At 42.6% G+C, this 15000-nt stretch overlaps 1 protein-coding gene across 1 annotated transcript; it reads right to left on the minus strand.

Moving 5' to 3' along the window:
- Positions 1-845: 845 nt before the first annotated feature.
- spry4 (sprouty homolog 4) lies at positions 846-11899 on the minus strand. Its single transcript, XM_084320759.1, has 2 exons — positions 11691-11899; positions 846-6106 (listed from the first exon to the last, which is right to left on the minus strand). Exon 2 carries the CDS (start codon positions 6050-6052, stop codon positions 4895-4897), a length of 1158 nt encoding a protein of 385 aa, XP_084176885.1. The 5' UTR covers positions 6053-6106; positions 11691-11899; the 3' UTR covers positions 846-4894.
- Positions 11900-15000: the final 3101 nt, after the last annotated feature.

The following is a 15000-nucleotide window of genomic DNA, read 5'->3' on the forward strand; positions in this document are numbered from 1 at the left end:
TGGAAGTGAAAGGGTTAACCTTCTGTAGTTTAACCATCTGTAGTGTGGTAGTGAAAGGTTAACCTTCTGTAGTGTGGTAGTGAAAGGGTTAACCCTGTGTAGTGTGGTAGTGAAAGGAAAGGGTTAACCTTCTGTAGTGTGGTAGTGAAAGCATCAACCCTTTGTAGTGTGATAGTGAAAGGGTTAACCTTCTGTAGGTTAACCATCTGTACTGTGATGGTGAAAGGGTTAACCTTCTGTAGTGTCGTAGTGAAAGGGTTAACCTTCTGTAGTTTGTGGTGAAAGGGTTAACCTTCTGTAGTGTTGTAGTGAAAGGGTTAACCTTCTGTAGTGTCGTGGTGAAAGGGTTAACCTTCTGTAGTGTCGTAGTGAAAGGATTAACCTTCTGTAGTGTTGTGGTGAAAGGGTTAACCTTCTGTAGTGTTGTAGTGAAAGGGTTAACCTTCTGTAGTGTCGTGGTGAAAGGGTTAACCTTATGTAGTGTCGTAGTAAAAGGGTTAACCTTCTGTAGTGTCGTGGTGAAAGGGTTAACCTTCTGTAGTGTCGTGGTGAAAGGGTTAACCTTCTGTAGTGTCGTGGTGAAAGGGTTAACCTTCTGTAGTGTCGTGGTGAAAGGGTTAACCTTCTGTAGTGTCGTAGCGAAAGGGTTGTGCATTTTGGGTTATATTGACCAGATTTTCATCCAGAACAGTCGCACACGTCTAGCTTCAAACCCACAACCATAGCCATTCATGCAAGGGAGCTGTATTGTGTATGTAGATCAATGTTGAAGTTAAATGGTTCATGTATGATTGAAACGTCACACAAAAATGAAGTAACGACACAAGCAGATAGGTATATTTAACAATATATATTTCCATTGTCAATGTACATTCCGTCTCGACATAAGCTTTCTTCACAAACAAAAGTTGGCATCTAAATAAATACTATATAAAATAGAACTTCAAAATAAATATATCTATAAAGGGAAACTTTTATATGTGAGATTTCTTTTCTTTTTGTTATATCTAAAAACAAAAACAAAAAGCACAGATCTCTTTTCTGAATCCTCAACATTGACATTGCAGCGGCAAAGAAAATGGAACAATTTTAGCAAGCTGTTTTGAGACTTTCCTCTTGGTTGGGTTGAAAAATTAACAATCAGAGAAACGATTCCAGTGCCCAGAATTGAGCCACACAACAGGGTGTAAAACCACAGCATTCTAGCAAAACAAAAAAAACAAAGGTTGTTTCATCATTATTGAGTTGTCATTGTTGTGATTATTCAATACCTTTTAACAGGCTAGCGAGCACATGGACTGTATTCACGCGGTGCCCATTTTGCTCTAATGTCATGCTCAGGTTCCTTTCCCACCCAGCTGTTCCCACCTTGGCAAACATACATATACATATGACATAAGAGCAAAATGGCCACAGTGAATATGGTCAATGGTATAAGTATAAAGCTAAAATGAAGCAAAGGACATTATTCGTACAGAGATAAGAGTGAAAGGGTAAGAAAAGAAGGCAGAAAATATCGAAAAGACATAATTTACTCAACAAAACAAATTAAAATGTAGTTTGAGAAAAAGTGGTGAGGTGAAAAAAAACTGTGAGAAAGAGTGAGTGAGTGAGTCTGTCCACCCCCCCCCCCCCCCATTCTGTGGTATGACAAGTTTATGCACAGCAGCTGTATTTGTCAATCAAGTCCGGGGTATTTGTCGGACAACTTCGGGGAGGAAGGAGGGAAGAGGAGAGAAGCAGAGAGGGGGGGGGAAGAAAAAAAGAAAGAACGAGAGAGAGAGAGAGAGAGAGAGAGAGAGAGAGAGAGAGAGAGAGAGAGAGAGAGAGAGAGAGAGAGTTGAGACACTGAGCAGTAACAGCAGGAAATGGGTTGATCCGGATAGGGGCAGATTGTGTTCCCTGGGTGGATTCAATGAGTCTACAGTCTTTAGGGCTCAGGGAGGAACCAGGGAATTAGCTTAGCCTCTCTGCTGCTAATGAGCCATGGATAGGATAAACAGTAGGGTTTTTTTTATTTTTATTGCCGGGACACACTTTTCTAAATCAAGTGCCTGTGATAGAAAGACCTGTCCTTTCTTTTCACCCCCTTCCTGAACACCCCTCTCTCGCTCCCTGCTCCAACTCACAACCTCAAAAACATTTTTTTTTATTTTATTCTTACTCTCAAAATATATATCTAATATATCTCTATATATCTTGTACTGAATTGTAGATATAATGTACCATGCAATCTTTCAAGGACATTTAAAAGTCTCTTCTAAACACAAGTCTTGTGAAACTATTTACAGCAAATAACATTTAAACCTGCATAGCTCTATTTTCTAAATGTATTGTCAAAACATTTGCAATTTTCAGTCACCACAAACTAGGCTTTTGCTAGCCTCAACAATCATTCCCAGTTTTGGCACCTTTCTCTCAGACTGAATTGCGAATATTTTCAAATATTACCTTATACATTCAAGATTAAGGACAGTATTTTTTTTTTTCCTTTTTCTTTTTTTTTTAAGTTCTCATGTGATATCAGCTTTGTGCAACAAGACAGTATAGGTATGAGTAAGTTAGGGGCCCCGACGTTAATTAGGGGTCCAATGTGAAATAAAGGTGTAAGTTATGGAGCAACAAAGACAGTATCCCTTTAAGCTGGACAGAATAGGCCAACTGTATAAAAGGGGCGGTGCGCCTTTAAGAACCAACTGCCATCAACCCCATTTGGCAAGAGTGCATAACAACTGTGATCACTCAGACAGTGAGAACAAGCTACGCTATAGCTTCCTTTGGCAAAGTCCTACGAACATCATGCAAGCTACACAAAAATAGACTTTGAGAGAACAAAAGATAGAAGACGTTTAACAAACTCAGCTATGCAGCATAAAGATTTGAATTTGACAAAAGACTTTTGTGTGTGTGTGTATGTGTAGAGGGATTAGAGTGTGTGGTTTTGTTAACTAAACGTAGTTCACAACAAAATAATGTGAAAGAAACATAGCCGTGGTAGTTAATACTGTGCTTTAGTCCATCATTAAGGGCTCTTAAAAAGGTTGTGCGAGTGGCAGGTTTGATTTCAACTAAGGCTGGCTTGATACATACCGACAGCAACCCCCCCCCCTCCCCCCTCTCTCTCATATCCCCTCTCTTCCAGAGAGGCTATTTTCTGGCCATTTTGTCTCTTAGCTTACTTGTTTTAAATTATTCACCATTTCCTTTTTGCCCATAAATGGTCCTTTGCCTTCTTGTGCAAAAAGGAAGCAGACCGAGAGGCTTTTAGGCAGTTTTGAAATCAACACACTATATAGGCCAAGTTCTATAGAAGATTAACAGTCCCTGAGAAGGTTGGGTGTATTGTTTTCTTCCTTTCTTTCTTTCTTTCTGTCTTTCTTTTGTTTTTGTTTCTCTGCGACACATCAAACGTCTAGCACTGTGGTTAACCATTAGACACTACAGCATGCAGGTCATGACATGCATTCTCTTCTGAGGTGATTGGTGAAAGTTAACAGCATTCAAAATATTTTAGGATGTCCGCCAGACCCCCCCCCCCCCCAAATAGGAACCACACACAAACTGGAAGGTTGATCATCACATTCTCACTTGCAGAATCAACGTGTTTTTTTGTTTGTTTGTTAGCATTTTCAAGCCATAGGAGAAAGACTGGTGACACTAAATAACGATGATCATCATAATAGTGGAGAGAGTGACTGAGTAAGTGGTAGTTTCAGGTTGACAGTGACCACTGTATAGGAAATCTGCACATTTGTTTTATTGTATTCCCATTTAGTTTAATTCCATTGTATTCCCATTTAGTTTAATTCCATTGTATTTTCCATTGTGTTTATCTTTTATTTCTTATCTCTATGTCCTCATTTATCTTTCGATATATTTTTTTATATATTTTTTTATTATTATATCTACATATCCGCTGATGTGTACTGCTGCTTACAATGATGCAATTTCCCTCAGGGACAATAAAGTTATTTTATTTTTTTTAAATATTATCCTACGCCAGAGGGGCAGTGGGCTGTGCTTTGGGGATATGGACTTTTCTCTAATAATAACACGTCAGCGTGTACAGGAAGCGAAGGATTACATGTAACCGGTTTACAGTAATCTGTCATAAAAGGTAAGCGTCATCAGATTACAATCACTTGTTGGATTACTGAGAAACGTGTTTGAAGGGGGAAAAGGGCATTTAGATTGGGAGGTCCCACACGCTAATGATTTTGCACCTCTTGAAATAATGGGTGACAATGGTTGTAGATGACAATAATAACACTGTTGAAATTACAGTCTGAAAACTGGATTAAATTGTTCATTCAACTGCATAGCAAAGTAACCTTAAAAGTAACAACGTAACCAGATTACATTACTGAGTGTGAGTGTTCCAGTGAATTACGTTACCGATTATAATTTTAATAACAGGTCATCAGTAATCTGTGACGGATTACATGTTGAAAGTAACCTTCCTAACTCTGGTTATCAGGTCAACAGCCGGTTTGTTACCATGACGAAGTTAGCTGAGCAATACAGAGCAGCAGAGAGGGACAATGACTTTGTGCCTTCAGCCATTTTAGAAAACAACATAAACACCAGTCCCACAATCCAGTCTATTCTCCTTCTTGTGTCAAGAATATCTAAGGGAGGGGCTGTTAGCCATTCCATAACAACTAACGACTGACCTAATCTCTCCCAGACCAGATCCACACTGATCAAACATCTTTTCAAACATAGATGAAGGAGAAGCCATTTAAGTACCTTTGTTTTACATAAATCATCTTCCAGCAGATTAAGGGATAGTTTAAGGGGTTGGTTTTGAATAGTCCCATCCATAGAGTGAGCAAGTACTGTCTGGTTGTGTCTATATTTCAGCAAGGCCACTGCCAGCCGGTTCAGTCCAGCATCACGACCCTTGCTGTTGTTTCTCAAGAGTCCCAACCTTCGCCTCCACTCCGTCAGTTTTACACCCGGCGACTCCCCCGCCCTGCAGGTTCTTGCAGCGGCACCCGGGCCTGCTAGTGTTGTCATAGCACTTCTGTCCCAGTTTTGCCAGGCCCATAGCCGGCAGATAACAGACCAGGCAGGGCAGGACCAGGGAGAGGGCGGCCATGAAGGACCAGCGTGCGCAGCAGTTGGACTGGGAGCAGGAGCAGGGCTTGTCGGCGCAGGAGCCCTCGTCATCCTCATCCTCTGTGCAGTGGTAGAAGATCCCTTTGACCAGGCACATGCAGGTGGCCGAGTCCACCAGGCTCTGGGCGGAGCACAGGCACTCCTGGTTGCAGACCCAGCAGGAGGGCAGGGTCCTGGGGAGCGTACACTCCGTGCAGCGGCACTTCCCACAGTGCTCGCAGAGAAGGAGGTGTTTCTTCTCTGCCGGGGAGGAAGGGATCAGCGTCGTCGACCCTGGCTGACCGGCGCACACACCTCCCGCGGCCACCTTCACCGAATTCAGGTCCAGAGATTTGGACGAGGAGGAGCAGGAGGTGTTGGGGGAGGAGGATGTAAGGACTTTTGGGTCGGAGGAGGTGAAGCAGCCAGGGGGGGTTCTGGTGTTGATGGTGGTGGTGACGGAACCCTGGTGGTGGTTGGAGTGGAGGTTAGGGTGGTGGTGATCCACTGGGGCGGGAACCGCGTGGTCCAGCAGCCTCTGTTCAGACGAAGTGCTGCTACTGCTGCTGATGGAGCTGGGCCTCCCGCTAAAGGTGATCCAGGGGTGGGTGGTGGTGTCCTGATGCGTGTGGGGTTCACACCGGCCCTGATGGTGATGGTGGTGGTGGTGGTGGTGATTATGATGATGGTTGTGGTTTGCTCCCAAAAAGGCCTCTTGATTCTGACCCAGCCCCACGCTGCGGCTCACGGCCTTCTGGCTGGGGGGCTGTTGGGACACTACAGCGGGACTGTCTATGTAGTCGTTTTCCACGTGCGAGGATCTCATTTGGTCAATGGGGTAGATGGTGAGCGGGTGCTGCAGGCGGCCGTAGGGCACCCGGCTGTCCAGTAAGGGCTGGGAGACGAGAGGGGAAGACCCTCCGGGGATGTGGTGGGGGACCCTGGTCTCCATGTGTAGGCCCTTCGTACAGCAGCACTCTGGACTCTAGAGCAACATGTAGTCGTCCTGGAAGAAACACAAGAAGAGAGACACGGGTTACAGTCGGCTGCACTTGATGTCGTTACCGACGGGGGCCAACCTGTGCAGCACTGTACTACTACTACTACTTCTAGTACTACTACTAGTATAGTTGAAATACTTGTCCTTTACTTGATTATTTTCATTTTAGGGAACTTTACACTACATTTGGAAAGGTAATATTATAAAAAGAAATTAGGCTCAGGCGGCTGGGTGGCGCAGCGGACTAAGCGCTCGTCACCAACGCGAGAGACACTGGTATCGAATCCGGCTGTCAGCGTTGCCTCCGGCTCAGGCCGGCCGTCATACTGGCTCGATTGGCAGAGTCAGCGGTGGGGTGGTATTCTGGTCGTTGTAAACAGCGACTCCTACAGGTCGGTCAGGGCGCCTGCACAGCGAGGGAGGAAGGCGGTGAGGGTAGTGTGAGCCTCCCACACGTTACACCTCACCAATGAGAGTCCACGCTGGCAGGTGAAAAGATGCTGCTGGCTGTCTCTCCTATGTCTCAGAGGAAGCATCTGATAGACTTCAGGGCTCCCTAGACCGACCAGTGGGGGGCACATGCGAGCAACGACCAGGAAGGGGAGGGGGGGAATTGGCATAACGACTAAATTGGGATGGGAGAAAAACACAGAAAAACAGGAGGAGAAAAAGCGGATACAAAAAAAAAAGATTAGGCTCAACCCGGCGGTTAGCATCATAGTATGCATATTTTGAGGATAGCTTGTCTCTGCACTGACTGCATTTGAACTTGGTCTTGACTCTGTCTCTAACAACAACGATTGTTTATTATTTGGAGACCAGGCAGTCGAACACACAGTTGGAGTGCGATCATCTTCAGCCTGTGCTCGTCGTCATGTGATCAGCTCCACCACGGCTCCCTCCTTGTTTTGTCTTCACGGCCACGTGGAAAAGCAACAAGTGGGTATTGTAATCAGTCTTTCTGTCTGTAACCATTGTAACTTGCGTCTTATCTGATTTGGCTCAAACTTGGTGGATAGGTTGACGGTTAGCCAAGGACCTGATTTATTTTCAAATTAGTCAAGAATCTATACGGTACAGATTGAGGGCAGATTTGTGTGTGTGTGTGGCAAGGACCATAACACTATTTTGCCTCTCCTGCTTCCTCTTCCACCTTATTTGTCCTCCTAATACACCTGTGTCCCTATACTCTCTCTGTTTATATTTTTCTTTCCAAGTGGTGACGTCTCTGATATGTTGGAAGTATTCATCAGTCAATTTAAAGTGTAAACCAAACACATCTTGAACCACTTCCTCTCAGTTGGCTTGAGTTTGTGATTTGCCGATGGCTGCAAAGGTTTTGAGGTCAAGTTCTCAGGTGGTTAAGAAATATGACAGTAATTCAACTACCCATGCTGGGCATATTATCTGAAACTGATTACACTTGCATCGACAAGGTGAATTCCTGTCATTTTCAGCTAGTTCAAGTCAATTCTGCTATCAATGACTGCTGAAAATGCCTTGGGCCAATGTTAATTATAATGTCCAAAGTATAGGGGGTATTTCACAAAGCAAAATTACAGTTAGCCAGATAACGTTCCTAAGATATCAGTGAATAATGACTGAATAATGACTGAATAACATTCCTAAACCTAATATTCAAGTTTAATTTTACATATTATAATCCAAAACAGCACAATGTCATTGAATATTTTTATTTTACCTGGCTAACTTTATAATCCTGCTTTGTGAAATACAGTACCTGAACAATTATGCTCTATCAGCATAGTCATTGCAGTGTGAGCACAGGCTAGTAGCAGTGACATGGTAACATGGCGGAGGATGCAATGTGAGGTATATGGTCCAAACAGACCATTAATTACAGCATGATGTAAAATATTGGGATGGGGGGGGCTGTTCTGACAAAAAAAAAGTTTTGTTGTCTCGTTTATTGGTTTCCTGGTTACACCCACACTAAATGCCACTGGTTATGCACATACCCTCAGCTTTGAATTCCTTAACTACTGTTTTCTCATATCAAAATATAGCAAACGATAGCAAAATCGCATTATTTGTTTTGTTCTTTTACTAAATTGTTCAGGCCCAGTCCAAAGTTATTACAAGGCCTGGATACCCATATATCTAGATACAGTTTCATGAAGAGCATATACCCCATGCCCATCTACAATCACTTTTTCAGCTAAACATCATGAAAGGTTTATGCAAATAAGCCTTTATTGTCTTTTGATATATTAGCATAGAAATTGTGTACATGTTGAGCTCACTGTGAGGCTAGACCAGCATAATTACTGAATTAGACTTGATAAGCTCTAGTCTTGGTCTCGAGTCAGATCCCACCCCGTCTCCCCCTAAGCCCTGGTCTTGAATCAGACTTGATAAGCTCTGGTCTTAGTCTCGCTATAGGTGGTCTCGACTACCAACCCCACCTGCCATTACTACACTTACTTTGAAGAAAAAGGTTTGGCTAGAATTCTCGTAAAATAATCTAATCTACAATGTGTACTTTTGATATTCAGGTATATTTAATATGAAGTACCTGTATACTTAAACTTCAGGAGATTTTTTTAATGGAAGACTGACTTTTACCAGAGTGCAATTACCTATTCCAACTTATTCCTGGGAGGTATACTGTGTTCTTTATGGTATACCGCTATGAGTTGCGTTTTTACGATATTGTAGTCAACAAAAATTTACAGGCTACTTTATTTTTATGGATGTACTGATGCCACTTTTTTTCACTGCCAATACAAATTCTCAATCCTAAACTTTAAGTGTCAGCCGATACGGACAGTAGAAATCTGAGACGTTTTTTTTTTTTTTTTTTTTTTTAACAACGTATACACTTATGATCAGATTAGAGAAAAGGGTGCAGAAAATCAGGTGGGGTCACACAGTCTATATATATATACATGTTTTCCTCTCCATGCCTTTAAACCTTTCGTAGCCTATAATATGATCTCACACATAAGATTAGAATTTCGACAACAAGACTAATAAAAATATAAAAACACGATCTGCAGCTGCCTGTCTTGTGAATTTGGCAGGCGATTATGGACAAAGTAGGAACAGCAGAAAAGTATAGGAGAGCATGAAAATAAGCTATAGTATTGTCTTTCCAGCTGTCTTTACCACTTGCTTCATATGGACCTGGGGGACCCCACTGGCCTCAATACACTGTTATGAATGATCCATACCAGTCTAATCGAAAGCTGTCCTCCACTCATTAAAAACAACTGCATTTGATCTGAGAAATTAAGGTGAAAAAGGGTCCCCTTTGTCTCACTATGTTAACACTAAAACTAGAATGTGTCCACAATGACACCGCTTTTTAAAATGTATATATACTGTACTGTATATATATATATATATATAAATATACTGTATATACCATAATAGTCAGTGCAGTGAAAAGCAATAAACAATTTCACACAGCGCCTCAAAATAGCACATAACATTTTGGCCCCATGTCACACTTGTGAGGTTGCCCCGCAGGCAAATATTAAACCAAACACCAACTTCAAAAGCAATGCACAAGACAACCAACGGAAATCTAATTCGCCAGACTATAGGGACGTCGCTGTTAAACCAGAATCCAGATTATCCAGACTATCGTGATTCCAACAGGGTTTCAGACCTTCGTCTGTTCTCACTTTGACGTTGGAACAATAGAAGTTGGGCTTCCTCTGGCCTTCTTTCTAAAGAGCAGGGAGCACCAGGGAGGAGGACTTGCATGCAAAAAAGACTTGAAGATTCAAAACAAGGCTCAAACCCACAGAGGAAAGAGAGCAGGAGGACACCACAGAAACCACTTCAAGAAGGGATCAAATGAAAGATAAAGGCAAAAAGAATCATGTATAGCGACAATCCTGTTATTACCTGGCTTATACCATTATTTTAGCCATGTTCATCTGTAATAATATTATATAAAAACAATGTTACAGATGCTTTTTGGCAGCTTAGAACATAAAGCTGACTGTAAAGAAACATGAGTTCAAAGAAAAGAAATCGAATCGTTTGAGTTTGTGAATGAAAGAAAATCAGATTTTTTTTTTGTGAATGAAGCCTGCACAAGGCTGAATGGTATCTGTTCTATCCATGAATCAATAATGGTTAGGCAATAGGCCAGACCTAGCCCACTTTCCAGAAAGCAAAACATTATTGAGGGCTACAACGAATATGCTAACTATATGCGTTTAGTTTAATTAAGTCACAGCAGAGCCATTGCACATATAGCTCTCTACATTATATCCCCAAGCATTGCTATTTATTATAAAGGACACATAGACTGTAAGCTAGTGGTATGAATATGAAACGACGGAGGACAATTTGATTCTAGATGGTGTTTTATTGCCAAATTATATGAAATCTGCAGGCCGAGAATAGGCTATAGCCCAGTATAGTAGCCTTACAGTATTTAGACAAAAGACAGTATGCTATTTATACAAAAACCCGAACACAGTTGATATATGATCATTTGAACAAGGCTTATTTTTGAAATCACCCAAGTAAATGCCCCACTGCGAAACCTGTTGCGACATTGCTGGCAGAGGGACAGACGCTTGTGGTCATCAAATCTAGACCATTAGAATAGAAGCTCCAGCCGGAACTGTATGTGTTCAATAATGTGAATGGACTGAGTCATAAAAATCGGAGGCGACGACGCGGCTTCACGGCTGCTCGGCATACTTAATAATACATAGGATGTGTATGTATAGGTTATAAGACAGTGTGTATTTAAAACGTCTGCTTTAATAATAGCAATAGACTACACTGATCAAAACGATACACGGTCGATTGTCTGCTGATGATTATTATTAAAGTAGCAACACAACGACGAGTATAAGCCGTGCGTTATATTAAAAGCATGACAATGGCAGTCTACAAAATGAGGTCGTGTGTATAACAACACATTTGATAAGACTATAGGCTATAAACGCGTAGTTGAATAAATAGGCCCCTATAATGTCAAAAACACCTGACACACACACACAACGAACACGGTGTGCCAGGCTGGCGCTGCAGGGAGGACGCGCGTCACGCAACGCTCCCCATAATAATAAAGTGAATGGATCTGCGGGGAGAGAGAGAGATGGTGGCTTCATGCCCCACATACACAACTGCGCACTAGGCTGCCTGCCTGTCGATATGCTGTTATTACCTCGTATCACAACAGCGCATTGTAACAGTACTTAGCCTCACCGATGCATTAGTATATATAGGCTTAATTGTCTTGATCAAATGAGCATTTCGACCAAGCCAAAAAAAACACGGTTCCTCCTTGTGGTGTGTGCCGTTTCCCCTGCGCGCCCACAGCAACCTTGCTTCAGTCAAATCGTTGGTTAAATATTGACTCAAAGTGCAAACACGGGTCCGGGAACAGCTTGTTGCAAGAGAGAGCGTTTTTTATGTCTCCAGCAGCGCACTCACGTAATAATCCAGTGGACTGGGGGGGTGGGGGGCATAAGAGACTGAATATATAGCCTGGCTATAGCGATCGATCATGTATGCAATGCAATCGTTCATGCTTATTATAGCCTTTATAGAGAAACGTCATCGTAAAAAAAAATACGAGTAGAGATATATAACTTACTTTTTTGAGACTGCTGAAAAAACTCATCTCCTCATTGCGTACGGCGATCGGTGGATATATTCCAAGAAGCGCAATAATAAGAGAATATAGTCCCCCAGTGCTGAAAATAATAAAGCAACCAAGTGGAACACAGTTCTGGAGCACTATTCCACTGTCTCGCTGGCGCGTCGGGCTGCTGCTGCTGCTGCGGTGTTGATGTGGACGCGGGGCTCCTCTTGGATACGATGTCGCGACGAGCGGCCGAGAGGGGGAATGGGTTTTTATGAATGGGAGGGTAGAGAGGACGCACTGCGCAGGCGCGCCGCCGCGGCCCGGTGTGTTTTTTTGTGAATGGGGAGGAGGAGGAGGGCAGAGCGACTCGGGCTGGAAACGCGGGGGTTACATTTTGTGAATGGGGAGGAGGACTCCTGAATTTCATTGCGCAAGCGTGATACTGGAGATTTTTATGAATGGAAGAATTGGAAGAGGGGGGATGTGATGGGGTGGGGGGTGGGGGGGGTTCGTCACAAGGGCAATGTCGGGCCGGATTACATGAACGAGTCGCCTCCTCGTCGGTTATGTGCCTCGGTTTTATTTATTTATTTATTTATGCGTTCACTCATTCATGTTTCCTTTGAGGCCAACGCGGCGACATCAAACGCCGAGAGGGGAAGATTAATTGCGAAAGTCATTGTTATCATCAAGACGACCATATATGTAATGGAGAGAGAGAATGAGGCTGCAGACTATATGATGTGATAATACTATCCCTGCCTGTCTATATTATGGCATGTTAATTATTTTGATGGCATGCTTTTTCCACAAGTAGGCATACATTCAGTCACTGCAGGCTAAATATACATGCAGGCTAACAGCAGAATATAACGCCGTCTATGGTACAAACCTAAACAATGGAAATGTAGACTATAGCCTTTTCATAAACAGCTTTTCAGATATATTATCACGGGCTCTCTCTCTTATGGCCGACCATTTTCGTCATTCCTAAAAATCTAGGCCTATTTCAAATCACATGGGGGGCTACTTTAATTAGATTATCCTATACAATCAGTTCCCATCCTGTTCTTATTCTGTCGCTATTTTCTGAGAACAAGGGCGAGCTATCCTGTCCGTGGTAGTAAAAGAGAGAGAGAGAGAGACGGCGACGAGAGAAGGGGGGTCATTTTATGACGCCTACTCTGAAACGCAACCAGCATGAGGGCAGGCAGCGTTCACAAAAGGACAGGATGTTGTTGATTTGTACCGAAACCATACAGAGGAAATGAGTGTGTGAGTTTCCTTTACTGACATCCCAGTGTCTGCCCTGCCCCCACGGATAGCGCCCAGCTTGGGCTCCAGTCAAAGGTTAACAGTCACCCACCGCATTAGCACACATTACCATGGCGACGACTACACCTCCAAATTGTCATTATTATTTTGTAAACTGTGGGAGAGAGGGAGTGGGGGGTGTACTCAAGGGCAAATGTATAGCATGATCCATTTGGTGTTCAATGTTTCATGTTTGGTAGATGCTGCATGTAACCATAAATACAATTTTATATGGGCTGTTCTGTTTCTAAGGATATGCTTTATTTAGGCTATGCCTGCTGATTCCATGTGTGCAGTGATTTAAGTTACTTTATTAAACAACATTTCAAAATGGCTGATATGGCCCTATAGAGACACAACTGTAGTCAAGGACAACAGGATGTAAAATTCATGACTTTTTAAAATGTGACATTACTGGGATAATATTTTGTTGTGGTGCTTTTGATGTTTCTGTCATATATCATCTCATATGGTGCAAATGTTTTTTTGTTTTCTTTTGTTTTGGGACAGACCCAAACTAAACCACTGGTGGTTTATCCTAAACCAGGCTCATTTCCTATACCCATACGGTACCTCTTACCCAAAACCGGGTTTGTATCCTATTAGCTACCCTTAGCCTAGATGTTTGGCAAGGGGATTGGGTTTCTTTATTGAGCGCTTATCCTTATCATTAGGGTACAAGTATCTTGTGTTTTATTATAAATACTAGCCTCTTGTCACAGCTAATAAGAACCTTCAGTGCTATAAAATAATAATGGTCTAGTAGTGTAATGTAAACAAAAAAAACAGTTCTCTCATTTATACATACACACGCACACACACACACACGTGCACACTGTTGAGTTCTGTCTGCAGCTGTGTTGCTTGCAGGCATGGCTTACATGAGGCGCTTGTTGAATTGTAGATTTCTTGTCAGTGTGATCATCCAGGCATACATGCACGGAAGGATAAACTCCTCTTAAATGTTACCTCCCTCCCTCCATCCCTCCTTTTCTCCCTCCCTCCCTAGCTCCTTTCTTCCCTCCCTGCTACATCTGTTGGCTATACTGCTCAAAGGCTCTTTACATAATAATTCATAAAGTGCTACATATTATATGTTAAATAAGAATAAATCGAATTAGGTAATCAATTGTGTGTTTTGTTTTTCCATTTATCCTATGTAGCCTGACACGTTAATGTATTCAGCTAATCTATTGTCAATCTGTGTGTGTGTGTGAGTGTTTATTTGGAAGTAGAGTGTTAGGTGGGAGTTCTTAGGTTATATGCAAATGCCATATCTCTGAGAGTGTTGGTTTCGCCACTCTCATCAACAGCCATCCTGTAGCTCACTATAACCTCCTTCGTCCTTGACTCTGCACAATACACATCCCTCACCAATAAACAATCTTGCAGGGCTGCAGTTGTCAAGTGCATTTGAATTGACCTATCTCAAGCCCACCCCCTTTTCCCCATCCTCTGATCACAACTGTTGCTCACAACTGTTGTTGGATTGGATGATCAACAAAAGAGGGTGGGGTTTGAGATAGGTCGATTTAAAGTGCATTTCTCACACAGTAATAACCAATCCATAGAGATTGTGGGTCTGTGTGCTTATGACATACTTTCCAGTAATACATGTGGCACAATGAACAACAATATTCAATTAAACAAATAAAGTACGGTATCAACACCAGATGTAACGGTGGTGATAACAGAGCTATAATAGTTGGTTAATAGCCTATAATTAAAGGAACATGCCAACATTATGGGAAATGTGCATACGATCTTCTCCAGAGTCAAACGAGAAGATGGATACCAATTTCCCCTGTGCGTTCAGTAGAAAGCTATCCGGCTGCAAGCTAGCCTAGCTTAGCACAAATTAATGGAAGCGCATACGGACCAGCTAGCCTATAGATGTTGGCCAAAAACACCTCTCCCGGAGTTTTAAGCGAGGCTATAGTGGTCCGTAACCGCTTCCATTCATTTGTGCTAAGCTAGGGTGACCAACGTCCTCTTTTGCCCAGAC

Source organism: Notolepis coatsorum, assembly GCF_963971535.1.
Source record: "Notolepis coatsorum genome assembly, chromosome: 8".
In the NCBI taxonomy this organism is placed as follows: domain Eukaryota; kingdom Metazoa; phylum Chordata; class Actinopteri; order Aulopiformes; family Paralepididae; genus Notolepis; species Notolepis coatsorum.

Coding starts and splice junctions, on each gene's coding strand:
- spry4 (XM_084320759.1), bottom strand. CDS start 6,052: ATGGAGACCAGGGTCCCCCACCACATCCCCGGAGGGTCTTCCCCTCTC.